Here is a 14,977-nt window from a genome sequence, read left to right as displayed (position 1 = left end):
TCATACTAAATGAGCTTACTGCAGAACAACAAACTGTGAAGATAAACAATCTGCCACTCCGTAATGCAAATGACACCATAAATAATCAGGTGCTTTGGTTTTCAGAGTATCACAATGAAATGACAGACATTCACCATGTACTCAACCTCACAGTGTTGAAGCTGAAGGAGATGTCATTGTCTGGTAAGCAATAGGCCGTTTTATACATTGAATATTTGGCCAATATACCATACGTTTATAAGCCAAACAATCATCATTCAGTGAGGGATAATTGCATTAATGTGTGTTTGTGTATGAGAGAGAGAGAGAGAGAGAGAGATGTATACCATTTCCTGGGTTGGTATTCTGCAAAAGCAAAGTCAATTGGTTGATATCATTGGAAAGCTGCCGAAATTTGGAAAGGACGGTCTTGTTTGATATCGTTGACTGCAGTTCAATCAGCATTCCAGCAAGTCTAAATGTAAAAACAGGACAAACAGAGGAACCATAATCAGAGTGCGATACAACAGGGAAACAAACAGGTGACAGTATGATCGAGAATATCACGCACAGTTACATTAGATACATCAAGAAATGGCAGAAGTTTCTGTAAAGCTTAGTACTGTAATTATCTGAATTATCTATGAACTGCAAATAAGCAACAATTTCTGTATTAAATGGCAGGGGAAAAAAGTTAGGTTCGGTTTTTCAAAGAAAGGTCATGAGCAGGGATATAGCCGGACGGTATCTGCCAATCACTTTTAGGTTTGTTCTATTTGTTGTTACCAACATACACTGTGATTGGTGGAGAGCTGCTGTCTAGTTTTTCAGAAAACAATGATTATGCCTAATGTCCAATTTTATTATCTCAAATCAAGAACCAAATGGAGTTGGACCATAGAGGCTGACTGACAGGCTCTCGGCACTTGCTTCATTAAGAGGATTTGGTTTAATATTACTAGCTTAGGTCTCTACTGGAAAACCTTCCCAGAGAGTAAGAAACTCCAGGCCGGGTTTATGCCGATTCTGGCCCAGCAGTGCTGATTGCAGGCTGGAGTCAGCCTAGATAGAGTTCCTAACTATCTGGGTTGAGTTAGGGAGAGGTAAGTAGTTGCAACAATATGCACAAGAAGAGTGAAATGTTAATATAATACAATCTTCAAATGTATAAAAAGGAGAGGAAAACGGATGGTGACTATTTCTAAAAGGATATGTGGGAAATTGATGTTTTTAGTGCTCTTACATGGATGAATTGAAATTGTTGACTTGTCCTGGTGTCTCTCCTGGAGTTGGATAGTTTACACAAGGGTTGTCAATATTGCACATCATGCTTTGTAACCATGGCAATACACCAGCTGATGGCATGGCCTTATTAGGATAATGACCTGTGGGAAAAATAAAATAAAAATAAATAAAATAGTAATAAAAATAATGAGCTCAAGAATTATTTGGCTCATTTCAGCTACTAAATGTGCTGTATATTTACTATTCTGATAACACTTTCCAGAATATAAACTGTGTCAGCATGGTAGATTTACACTGAAACTCTCGCTACCACAAAGCTAACTTCTGTAGAGAACAGATCTTGAGTATACACTTATCTGAAGACAAAGCAGAACAGCTCTGGTAAAACATAGAGGCATTTGAGAAAACTGAAGCTTTAGAAAATTGTCCTTACATTGTCCCTTGTAAAAAGGTTGATTTGTTGAACGAACCCAGACCAGAATGAAGAACAGGAAAAGAGGCCATATCAACTCAATAACCAGTCGGACCTGCAAAATAAATACAGCTGTCTTTAATGATAGCGGGGGGAACAAAACAGAATTATGTCATCATCACATCAAGCAGATGCTTTTAACCAGAGTGACACTGCTCACATTTCACATACAATCTATTCATAGGATTGCACATATACTGAAGCAATTGAGGTTAAGTATTTCGCTCAAGGATACAATTGGGAACGAAACCCACGACCATTGTGATAGAAATTGAGTTCCCTAACCATTATAGTACACGGAGATACAGAAAGAGCACATATTATCCCCGCTAGTTAATGTGCAGTCTGTCATGAGTCACCGCTGCCCATGGTGCGTCCAATTACTGCCACAGTCGACAGAGGAAAAATGTAAAAAAAAAAAAAAAAGATTAAATGTTCAGGAGCTCATTTTTTAGACTATAAACTTGTCATTGTAATACCTGGATTGAGGCCAAAAAGATTAGGTTCACTGTTCCACTTGAATAAAATAATAATTTCATATAGATTTTTAGTAAGTGCTTGAGAAGAATGCATGCTTACCACGGCCGGACTCAGGCTGCAAAATAAGTAAAGATTTGACAACCAGCTGTCTTGCAGCAAGTAGGGCGTGTTATTTGACATGCGAAGGAAGTCAGGTGCAAACCTAGCATATGCTCTTCGCTTGTAGCCCCAGAACATGCGGAAGTAAAGCGTATAAAGATTTTTTTTTTTTTTTTTTGGCCAGAATAAAAGTTTTTATTCACAGAACTTTATGTGTACACATATGGTCACTTCGTAATTAATGGTCACTTTGTGCATTAATCAGATACCTTAAAACAAAGAGCCACAATATAATTGCTAGTTTTTTTTTCCCCCCTCTGAAATTATTTTTTCTTTATAGGCCAATACGATAAGCAAACACAAAAACAAAGAAATAAATAAATGTTTTGTTGACCGCTGCTTGAACAGAAGTAGATGAAGTGCCTCTCAAATGCCAGGTTTGAAAGACGGTGGTGTCCCTGGCTGATCTCGCCCGTATCACTGGAGATGGTCAATCTAAGATGGAGGATGAAAGCCTCGGGGCCGTCCCTCTGCGTGACCTTGAGCAGGGCGACGGCCGGTTTATTAAAGCTGGCCGCCTCCCCGCCCGCCTCTTCTCGGTCGCCCCGGGGCCATCGTAGCCCGCCGCTCGGGTCACCGAGTCACTTTCATTTAGCCGAAAATCGGGCCGGCTCGGGCGCTGGAGCGACGCTCCTCTCCCTTTAATGGGGTCCCTTCACTGCTCGGGTCCCTAACTGTATCGAAAGTCCCCGACGTTTATTTGAAATTACCCCAGGGAGCGACTGGATGCAAGACGTAGGGGAGACGCCGCGCTTCAGATAGGCCTCTGTGCTCTTTTTAAATAGAGCTGATTTGGGGAAGTGTTCTCCTGCTCATTTTGTTTTCACCCTTCAGTGAATGCCATTCTGTGTCTCTGTTCCACTCAGGAAAAACAACAGGTTCTGCTTGCCTTGGTAAATGAGAGGTTTTCTTTCTTTCTCTCTCCCTCTGTCTCTCTCTCTCTCTCTCTCTCTCTCTCTCACACACACACAGTTTTTCCCTCTCTCTCTCTATTGCATACTCACATAATCTCTCTCTTGCTCTCTCTCTCTCTCTCTCTCACACACACACATAAAGCTCTTCCCTCTCTCTCACTCTCACACACACAATCTCTCTTTCTCTCTCTCACACACACACATACATACAGCTCTTCCCTCTCTCTCTCTCACACATCTTGCACATATTTTGGTCAGTCTGGCTACCATCTTCACTGCTGCTAGGACAATGTAGCTTCCGCTACCTGTCATCCTGTCTCTCTCCCTCATCCAAGGCTGAAGTCAGAATCGGGAAACCTGACAGCGGTGCCTTAACAACCAGCCATAACAGCAATCTACCTAGCAACACATTCCTAGCAACCCATATTACCCCCTTTTTCCCTAGCAGACTTGCAGATGGACTGCAATAACATGTTTGTGCATAATGCTATGCACATACGTAACTCCACACCTGTTTAATTCCCCCACCGCAGTTTGTATATCAGTTATGGGTTCAATTCCATATGCCAAAATGTATTCATATCTATATACAGTCAGTATATATTGCTTGCACTGTAAGGAATATGATAGTGAATCAATTCAAACAGAAAGCCTGCAGAGACCATGAAATGAAATATATACCAAGTTTTGTAATATCGCGGTAATGCATTTTATTTCAATTTTAATTCCAAGTTTTAGATTTCCATAAGGAATCTCAAAGAATTTTGAAGAAATAAGATATTCTATTTAGTGCTTAGATTCCACGGACAGTATGTCATGTTCTTCAACATACCACATTCTGTAGACTTTAGAAGAACTAACAATACATGACCTAAAAAAAAATGTCTTTTAAAAATATGTTATTTTGCTTAATTTTTCTGCAGCAAAAGAAAGTAATTAACGCTCCTGTAAACACAGGTTATCATCCGAACGGTTTTAAATATTATATTTAAATATATTTAGAAAAACTCCGGGGGGAAAGTTCATATAATTTCAACAGTTCAACAGTTCAGTTTGTGGAAAAACAAATGTAGACATATTTCCGTTGGCAATACTCCATAGGACATCTCTAGGATATCTTCTCCTCCTTTCTTGCAACAGCTTGCGGTGGTTAACCCGTTCCAAAATACAACTCAAAAGATGTATAAGTAGTTTTTTTCCATAGAATTTCTATTCAAATAAATAAATAAATAGAAAAAGTTTCGTGAACACTTCTCTCTCAGGTCAGTTCCTTGGCTTTTCTTCAATTGAGAGGCTCACTGAGGAACGCGGTTGATCTCGAAGGCGCCCAGTGGGAGACTGTTCTGAACCAATCTCCAGCAGAGGTCTGTAGACCTCCTGTAGTCACGCCAAGGCTGGGATTCAATCAAAAATCTTGGCTCACCCAGGATGAATGAGAAGGGATAAATTGGTACTGCGGATGCAAACGATGTTTATTTCCTTTTTTTAATTTTTTTTTTTTTACAAATGATTTATTTTTAAATCACAGGGCACCGTCACCTTATTTCCACATTAATTATTCCAGTCTGTCACCCTGCGTCTGGTGACATCACACACAATGAAAGCAACCTAGATCATTAGCTGGTGCAATATGCCAGTGCGTGAGAGGTGATTATTAATAATGAGAGCTAGGTGAAGAGGTAACGAGTGAAACCATGGGAATTGTGTTCTGATATGTGCTAATGAAAACACTAATGAACCTGGGGTTATATGCAAATTGGACGATGACCACATATCCAGATTTCATCATACAAGGCAAAAGGATTTTTTAATTTATATATATATTTTTTTTTCTGCAGAAAGGCTGAGATTTGAAATAGTCAGTTATATACTTTTACTGTATTAGACGCCGTTGGCAATACACTGACTGTGCGTCCGAGGCTTCCACAGTTTGTTTACGGATTCGGGCCATATTGACCTGTGTGAAATAAGAGTCCTGCCAGATGCACAGGTCATCCGCTCAGACTATAGTCATCTGTTCTATACAGAGTTTTCTGTTCTTCCTGTGCGCTCACGTTACAGATGGCCTAGATTGAAGTGTAATCGATACAGGCACTCATTTACTCCAACTGCAATCAAATTAATTAACAGATCTTGGAGACCTTTGAGTAACTTGTACACTTTTTTTTTGAAAAAAACTCTCTGCAGAGATTATTCTTTATCTGTGTATTTCTGCTGCCTGTATGTTCTGTATTGTTGTTTTCTGCCGATTCTACCATGGGGATTGTCATTAAAGAACTGAACTGAACTGAATACTGCTGTTACCATAAATCACATGGCCATTCGCCTGGTTACGAGCCACCCTCCCTTAAATGTGTAAGGAGACGGTTCATCCGGCGATGAATCCCAACCCCTGAGTACTTAATTCCAACAGGGGTCTGGATTTGTGGAGCAGATGTGATGTGTGTAGCTATTGGAACAGGGGGTGGAGACAGTTTGGACAGCGGCCTTGTCTTCCGAATAGGATTTCTCCTGTATCCTTAAGCCTGCCCGGGTTTCGTTCATGTTTAAATCCAGCCATGTAAGAAAACATTTGAAAGTAATAAATCTTTGGAAATTGAAGGTGACATTCCCTCGCAAACACATGTCAAGGAGAAAGGACTCTTCCAAGGCAGTGGAATTAAAGCTGCTTCACTGGTGTTAACCTGCTCCAGGTCAGCTGACCTTTCTGTCTCCTTCGCAAACAACATAGAACCCCCCCCCCCCTTCCAAACTCCGCCTAGAACACAGCCTCAGAATATATTTATTCTGTAACCTTTATTGCCAACATTACAGATCGCTCCTGATTTCGGGAGTTTGAGAGAGATAGAGAGGGAGGGAGGGTGTACCTTTTGTCTCTTTCTTAGAAGGAAGTTCTTCCACAGGAGAAGCCGAAGCTGTCCCAGGAAATCCATTACAATTTACCTTGTGATGTTCCGCCAGTACATAAATCCTAGAGGAAATACATGCATGTTATTATTATTATTATTATTATTATTATTATTATTATTGGAGCAAACTATCAGTAAAAAGTAATCACTGACAACTCATTCTTTCTTTCTACTTGGTAGGAAATGCGGCTCATATATTCACATATATTTCACATTCACAAGCAGACTTTCACAATATTTCACAAGTTTAATTCAGTTCACATAAACACATCAAACTCTGTGGCGCAGTAAAACATTAAAGTCTTTTATTCTGTTGTATAAACAAAGTATGCTGTTATTAGCTCGTCACAGTTGCACATTTTACCACATCGCATATCATTTTTAATACTTATGTCAATAAGTCTGTACGTACTGGATATGCAATAAAATGGGCTTAATTACATTTTTTTTTTTGACATTGAGTAAATACATTACTGTTTCTTCAGGTAAACCCATATACATCTGTCCTAGTTCTCAATGCTTTGATTCTTTCTTTTTATTATTTAGCACAGTGACATTAAAGTTTTATGGCTTAAACTGAAAAAGATGCGACCGCTTTCCCAGGTCATTTAAAATAGCCAGAGCCAAAAAATACCGAAGACTTTGTTGGCGTGAGTCATGGGGGAAGTGTCTTCACCAGTACTAGATCAGTCCTGAGCAGATTTTCCCTAACATCCGAACAAGAGTACACAAGGATAATTACTGGATTACGCCTTTATATCATATGCTGTAAGTGCTTGAGTAAGTGTACTTTATGGATGTCCTACAGTATTCAAGTAGTATTATTTTCTATTTAAATTTTTTTTAATTTTTTTTTTTTTTTAAGTTTTTTTTTTTGGGGGGGGGGGAGATGAGATTGGAAAAGATTAAATAATGTTAAGTAGGTGTGAACAAACAGTAACTGTGCTGCCAAGTATTTGTTTCCTCTAACTGAACCCACGGTGTATAACAGGATATGCCTGGGTTCATCCACCAATCCCCACGGCCCTTCTCCGCAGCACTGCATGAGTATAAGAAAACCCCCAATGGCAAATAATAATGAGTCCTCGCTGATATAAGTGCCCATAATGCATCTGTCACCGGGGAACGGCTTGCATAAGTTGTTACTATACAGCATCATCAAAGACACAGAGCTGGCACCTGGTTGAGACGTGTCAGTATAGGTATCATGGCAATAACAATGTTGTATCCATTCAGGCTAACAAAACACTTGCCTTCACCTCAGGTGCCACAGAAATGTTATAAGCAGCTGACTAAGCTTGCAGCAAATTGTCTTGTATTATATTCAATATAGCTAGGTCAATTTAGTACATTTACACATTGACACAAATAAAACACCACCTTCCAGAATGGCGTACTATTTTAACCGATGGGAATTTACTACAGTGTTTAGTATTGAAAGTACGAAAGTTGAATTTCACAGTTACCCACTAGCAGTTTGGTCAAGACACCGGGGATCATCTCACTCATTGTACCACGGACCATAGGATCTGGGCTTCAATACCACAGTGTCCCCATCATTTGATTGGTTACTTCACCCCTACTTGGCCATCCCACAAAACTCATTTGAACTCCTCCATGTACTCACATGCTAAGCCACTGGGAACCAACCCTCTTCCTGGAGATCAACCGTCCTCTAGGTTATAATTTCAACCCTAATTAGCCACACCTGACTACTAATTATCAGCACAAGGTCTCTAGCTGTTTAATGAGGTGTGCTTTGTTAGTGAAAACCTACAGGATGGTAGATCCCCAGAAACAGGGTTTGGGTACTACTGTGCTAAGCACAACCCTACTTATCACCCAGTATTCAACATCTATTGAAATACAGTATATACCTCTGACCTGAACTTGCAAATTCAGGTTTGGAAAGCAGTTGTTCATTTCTCATAAAAGAAATCCTCAAATACTGTGCTGCTTGTCAACATTTTAAGAGGTGTTACAATGTGACCACTTTCTCAAACATAAAAGAAAAGTAAATACCAAGGTATGGAGGACTGGGCACCAACTTACTTTACATACTAATGAAGCATCGTATCCACACATATGCTCATGCTTCTCAAGAGAAGCTTTCATGTGCAGCTCTTTGAAGCACTGCTTAGTTAAAACAAATCGCATACAAGCCTGCTTTTGAAAACATCACTTACATGGATCAAAAGAGCATGTAAATAATCAAAGTGCACCCTGGGAAACGTTGGATGGCATGTTGGAGGACCCAGGTGGACTCTACGGAACTACAGAAACACAGCTCTCTCAAGACCCTCCTTTGTGCCTAATTTCTCCTTTTGGCCACTCATACAGTTCTGCAAAATTTTGTATTATAACAATAAAAAGTGTTGTCATGTTTCTTTGAACCCATAGCACATATATATATATTCCCAAATTTCATTGACGATTGTGCACTTGTAACAATTTGCATGACGGTATTCGATGCCAATATTATTACATTTTTGTACAATGATGTGTTGCAGAGAAAGTTGGGGGCAAAAGCTGGCTTGATGACCTAGATGCTTTGCTTCAGCATTCCCATTAACAATTAATACAACCACACTGATTTGATGCAGGGCCTGATAACAAATTAATGTCGTTGACAGGATTGAATGTTGGGCTGAGTCATTCCTTCCTTCAACTCCAGACATTTTCATAACAAAACACACACAGATATAATGCATGCAAATCCATTCTCTGCCCCTGTGCCACAACCAATGCCACTGGCAATTATAAAGTAGGAAAAGGTTAATGAATCTTAACACATTCCATCATCTCTATGACTTACAGACTTTAAATATGTGCTGGGGTTTGTTTGCTGATAAAATAACACCCACATTTTTGTGTCTAGTTATGATTTTTTTCCCCACCTCCAATTAATGTGGAAAGTATTCACACGTGAACAGTACAAACACTGTGAGAATATTCTAACTGGTCATCTCCCTGTCTAGGTTGACTGTGAACCTAAACTGAATTAGAAGCCAAAGAAAAGTGGTTGTATGGGGCTGCCTGGTGACCCATCCTGTAAAGTCACCATTCACCTTGGGAAGGGTGGCCTGGGGTTTCCGCATCACAGCATGTACTAGTGCCACCCCTGATTGAGCCGATCTGCCTGTTGAGAGGCTCATGAAGTGTCTTCCTCCTACTTCTGAGTACGCCCTGAGCACGGCCAAATACTGCTGGATGTTTCAAATTGAGAATAATGGGACAAAGCGTCTAAAAAGAAATATAGTTGAGGTATTGATTTGTACTGTGGACATAATTTTAAAACTCATTGCGGGGGTGGGGGGGGGGGCGGGTAATAAAGGCAAGATACATTCAGTAATAAGATGGGATATTCAGCACTCTGTAAGGAAGGTGACACTGTAGTATTTTCCTTTCTAAAAATAAGCCACCATCCAGCAGTGAGAAAATATATGGAACATACAGAGAGATTTCACATTACTGTTTCTCTTTTTTGTTAAATGTGAAGCACCTCATGGACCTGGCTTGTAACCCACTCACTCACTCAGTCACTCACTCACACACTCGCTCATCCACTTATTCACTCACCCACTCACTCACTCACGCACGTTTAGCAGACTGAAGATTATCAACAAGGAGGAGCTCTTAGCAGGCAAAGTACCGATTGGTGCTTCGCATAAATGACCCGGTGTGTTCTTGTTTTACTTAAAGGATAGTGGACAAATGCATGTTAGTTGACATAAACTCAGAGAGACCTGACCAACTGCATGTTAAATATATCTGGATGGGCACTTAATTAAAATTGTAATTAAATGAGGACACAGCTGTGTTTATCTGATGATCTCATGAAAAAAAGGTAGTATTTGTAATTAACTTTAAAAAATGACTTTGGCCAGAATAATTATTTTACACATGGAACCCAACTGATAAATTCTGATTTCATACATTTCACGCGTTAATGCAATATTGCACTGTTAAAGTTTAAAGAGAGAAAGTGAGAAAACATCTATTTTTACTTCATTGGCTGGACTAGTCTGACGCTTTAAATAAAACAAAACTTTTCCCAGGAGAATCTGAATTGGAGAGTGCCATTCCGCTGGTCTGGATTCTGCAGCTCCAGCACCAGATAAGCAGCTGGTGACTTACTTTGGATGAGTTGAAAACATTCAAAACTCATTTTCAACACAAGTAATGATTACTCTGCTCTGCTGCCCCTAGAAATCTATATGACCAATACACTGCAAACCCAGCAACCACTTTTTTAAAAATGTTGCCAATGAGTTCTTCACTCAATGAACCACCACTTACTCTTGCCTAATTTAGCTCTTTGCAATCGCCCTACATTTCCCCACTGTCTCTGACTTGAATGGTGGTAAGAAGACCTTTCGTTTGAGGCGGGGAACACACACGCTCAGTGCTTTTGTGTCTGTCTTGTAATTGTCTCTCATTACTTTTAATATTTCATCAAGCATTGTGCAGAGCAGTGCACTGGAAAAATCTCAGGATGGAAGTCAAATATAAAATATGCAAAATTCAATTTCCTTTTCATATGTCATATTTCACTCTAACATGAGGACACACACACACATGCGTGCACGCACGCGCACACACACACACACGCGTGCCCACACACACATGTTTTAATCAAATTGAAATGTAATATGAAAATGGAATTTTGTCCCTCAAACTCACTGAACTGTAGCATAGCCTGTCTTGATGTAGAGCTATCAGACAGTACAGAGGTGGTGATGAGGGCTGAATCTGTTTCTGGTTTTCATGCCAACTTCTGCCTTAATTACTTAATAATAAACATTTACGGCACCTTATATTTTTGCTACATTTCCTGACATGCCCAGAAGTGGCATCCAAGCACCGTTCCTGTGTCCCTATATGAAGCGTTTTACTGTGATCTAATCTACGAGTGAAGCAGTGTTGGTGTATATAGCCAAATAGCTCATTTTAGCCAGGGTAATTGGTGGAAACAAAAATCTGCACACACACCAGCCCTCCAGGACCAGAGTTGCCTAACCCTGATACAGTATTTAAAATCATTTAAAGTGTCTGTTCATGATACAATTGTTAGACCAGCCATGGAACTGCTTCTAAAACTTCAAATTTCAATATGAATATGTGGAATCTGTGAACTTAGCAGGCTCTCATAAGGTAATTTTTCAAGATTTGATAGTGTTAAGGTATTTATTTTGATGATGTGTCATTCAGTCTGACTCACTGCAGCACTATTTGATAAACCGTAAAATTATGTTACACAACATTTTCAAACAGATATCAAAGTCCTGTGCCATATATATGTATAGAGGGCAAAATGAGAGTTAAGGTAGGATTGAACGAACAGAGTCAAAAACAGGAAAACCACTGAGCTACAACAAATTAGAAGGCAAGAACTGGAGTCTAAAAGAATAAGCCAGTTGTCAAACACAAAATTCCAAGCGTGAAATTCAAAGAGCTAGCCTCCGCTGGAAAATGGCAAATGGCGGCTTTTTCAAATCCGAAACAGAAACACCAATCTGACGACAAACTGGAAGAACAAAACACGCACGCAGCAGGAATAAATGTAAACACAAAACTTACGACAGAGGTCGTACTGTGTGTGCATATTCCATACAAAGGTTCTTTGTGCTGCCGAATCACACTTCTTTCTGTCTCTGGATTGCCAGTGAAAAAATTTCTGACAGATAGCAGCGGACAAAGATGAACTGATACAGAAACACAATAGCATGATAAGTGACTTGCGAAGACAGCATGCCCTACACACGAGTATACGAACATACAAGCATATACACAGCCACTGGCATTGGGAACATCAACTTATCTTTGTTTTGTTTGCATATTCCGGGAGTACTGAATTCTATGGCGTGGGTAAATCATTTAAAAGCACAGATTCTGACAGTGCTTCCAGGTCAAGGTCCAGCGTCATTTCAGTGACTTATTTCCTTGCATACTCTCTCAAATTCATCTGTCATTCACTGTTTGAAAAACATTTATTTTAACCAGCTATAAGTTAATACCGAAGGCCTGTTTTGGTATTTCCCTGTAAATATTTTTTGTGCAGTTTATTTTCAAACAATTGCCTATGCTAGTTGAAATGGAAAATCCAAATTTTGTTTTGATCAAGCGATATTACGTTTCTCAGTTTTCCTGTCAGTCAGAATATCACTTTTCATGTCAATAACTGAAAAACACAAGGTAAACAATCTAGGCAAAATTGTGTAAAATGTAAAACATTGCAGTTTTTCTGTTTTCTGAAATTCATGTACATGTACTGACTGTGTCTTTTAGTTAAGCAGAAAAACAATTTCTGCTTAACAACATTTGACTAATATCCTTGTAAACTTTTTGCCACTATTTTAAATCCTATAAATGCTGTGATATGGCACCATCCTGACAGTTGTATCCCCAGTCCTCCACCCCAACCCCCCCCAACCAGGAAGTGCCCTCTTCCACAGATTAGCTTGAGCCCTATCGCAAACAAAAAACAAACGGTAAGGCAAAGCAATATCCCTCAACAAAACAGGCCAAACCAGGGAAGGTTTCCATTAACGTACCTGTGAGTGCTGTGTGTGCGGGGTGTGGTGGGGTGGGGTGGGGTATCTTCAGCTGGTCCTCATAGTTCCTCACCAAAACTGACGCATCAGATGAGAGTGACTTGCGCTCAGACTCTCCCCTCAACCTCTCCTCCGACGCGTTCGCCCTCGCTCGCTGCTGTAAAGTATGCAAATGATCCCTGCGGAGACTGCCATGGAGACAGGGCCCCAGGTAATAAACTCAGGTAACACGCAGGTGGTGTAAGTTACACAAGCAGGTAACTGGCGCATGACCGGGAACACGTGAACCGAGTGTCATAATCGCCTCTCTTATCGCACTCCAATCTGATCCAACAGAATTTCTTTTTTTAAAGTTGTGCAATGAGCTGTTTATGAAGATAGCAATACTGTTGTGACCTATACATAAAAATAATTTTTTTAAGAAAGAGAAAATTGTTAATCACATTTGAACATCTGGAGGTTCTGAGGTTTCGTGTTTCATAACAACTCTGTAATGACTTACATAAACACTAAAAGAAATGTTTTGCTATGCACTGAAGTCTGTTATTTGAGAGAAAGATGCATAATTTATACATACAATACATGCCCAGAAGTAAGTGGACACACTGACATCGAACATGTCATCCAAAATGATGGGCATTAAAATGGAGCAGGTCTACACTTTGCTGCTATAACAACCTCCAATCTTCTGGGAAGACTTTATACTAGATGTTTGAGCATTGCTGCAGGTATTTGCTTCCATTCAGACAGAAGTGCATTAGTGAGGTCGGGCACTGATTGGGTGATTAGGCCTGGCTTGTAGTTGGCTTTTCAGTTGATCCCAAAGTTGAATCGGGTTGAGGTCTGGGCTCTGTGCAGCCCAGTCAGGTTCTTCCAAATCGTTCTCGACAATACCGTTTCTATATGGACCTGACTGCGTGCCTGGGGACATTGTCACGCTGAAACATGAAATGGCCTTCCCCAAACTGTTGGAGTATCGCAGAATCATCTAGAATGTGATTGCACGCATTGAGATTTGCCTTCGCTGGAACTAAGCGGCCTAGCCCAAACCATAAACAACAGCCCCAGACCAAAGGGTGTCCAGATACTTTTGGGTCATATAGTGTCGTTCATGGGAGACAGCTACAAATAAACATTGTGACATTTTTTATGTGCAACACTTAAAGAACCCTAGATAAACTTTAATTCCAACAACTTTCCTTGGCAATAAGGAAATGCTATGCTCCTAAAAATGCCAAAGTCCAACCTATTCACAAGCTACGTAAATGTCTTTTTTTATCACTTGTCCCAAACCACTTCAGGAACAGGCTCATCATTACCACATGTGGTCTCGCAACTTGGCGTGCCCTGCACGGCAAAGAGCTTCTGTCAAAAGTCTATAAAAATCGGTGCATTATTAATTAATAATGACAGTCCCATCGGTAGCTTCATAGCCTGTTTTATATTTTGGTAACTGAAAAGAATATCTGCCGTTCCAGCTGGCCTAAAGGCGTTCTGGACTGTCTGTCAGATTTATATTTCTCTCTGCCACATTCTTGCTTATGGGTCTTCTCTGAAAGATTTTCCCTCCTGTTCCTGTGCTTTACACAGCCTAGCAATGTGAAAGGAGCACTATCTGCATTTATTCCCAAGCTTACTGAAGGAATGGAGTGCAATAATAGTGTTTTTATTATTATTATTATTGGTCAAGTGATAATGAATTTTATTTATTTATTTTAAATTCTATCTGTGGACAGGGAAATTTCGAGTGATTATTAACAATCCCAACTTCAGTGATTGGTATTGCCAATACTAGTTATTTATTTATTTATTTATTTATTTATTTAATTATTTGGTGTTAATGACCCACATGCATACACTTAGGTCAAATTTCTTAAACAGCAGTGGGACCTAAAGTATGGTATGCACATGTTGACTGAAGATCATCCTGAACAGCCTAAAATTAGCCATAAATGCACTCGTGGTAAGACTACCATGCAAATGAAGCACATTGAAAAGTGCTACTGTGAAAGAGGATTAACAGTGTGAACAATGTGTTCTGCTATTTAATTTAAATTATTATAAATAAAGTGGCCCCTGTTAAATGTGTATGAGCTAACTGAATAGATTCTATGAAATGGCAGGCAATCATAAAATAAATGAGATAACGTTTGAACAAATCGCACAGAAGTAGGTCTGTTTCTATGAGGGTTATGTGATAACAAAATTGCGTGTAAATAAATGAAGCACGTCCATAACTGGAAAAAAAGCATTAGAAATTGTTTT

The 14,977-nt window shown here is 39.7% G+C and overlaps 1 protein-coding gene across 5 annotated transcripts in view; it reads right to left on the bottom strand.

The window, feature by feature from the left end:
* Positions 1-12,888, bottom strand: part of LOC135259949 (phospholipid-transporting ATPase ABCA1-like) — a 141,649-nt gene extending 128,761 nt beyond the window's left edge. For 3 of the 5 annotated variants that reach the window (XM_064344933.1, XM_064344936.1, XM_064344935.1), the window contains exons 1-5: positions 12,713-12,888; positions 6,117-6,220; positions 1,658-1,751; positions 1,223-1,364; positions 327-454 (exon numbers count right to left, since the gene is read on the bottom strand). In XM_064344933.1, the coding sequence (XP_064201003.1) occupies positions 327-454; positions 1,223-1,364; positions 1,658-1,751; positions 6,117-6,182 (430 nt within the window). In that variant the 5' untranslated portion in view covers positions 6,183-6,220; positions 12,713-12,888. Of the gene's footprint in view, positions 1-326; positions 455-1,222; positions 1,365-1,657; positions 1,752-6,116; positions 6,221-11,738; positions 12,056-12,712 lie in introns of those variants that run through there. The other 2 variants (XM_064344937.1, XM_064344934.1) reach the window with 2 other exon arrangements.
* Between the last annotated feature and the right edge of the window lie 2,089 nt (positions 12,889-14,977).

Source organism: Anguilla rostrata, chromosome 7 (genome assembly GCF_018555375.3).
Source record: "Anguilla rostrata isolate EN2019 chromosome 7, ASM1855537v3, whole genome shotgun sequence".
NCBI lineage: Eukaryota > Metazoa > Chordata > Actinopteri > Anguilliformes > Anguillidae > Anguilla > Anguilla rostrata.
The sequence above is the reverse complement of the archived record's forward strand: the minus strand, read 5'-3'. Positions and strand labels throughout refer to the sequence as shown.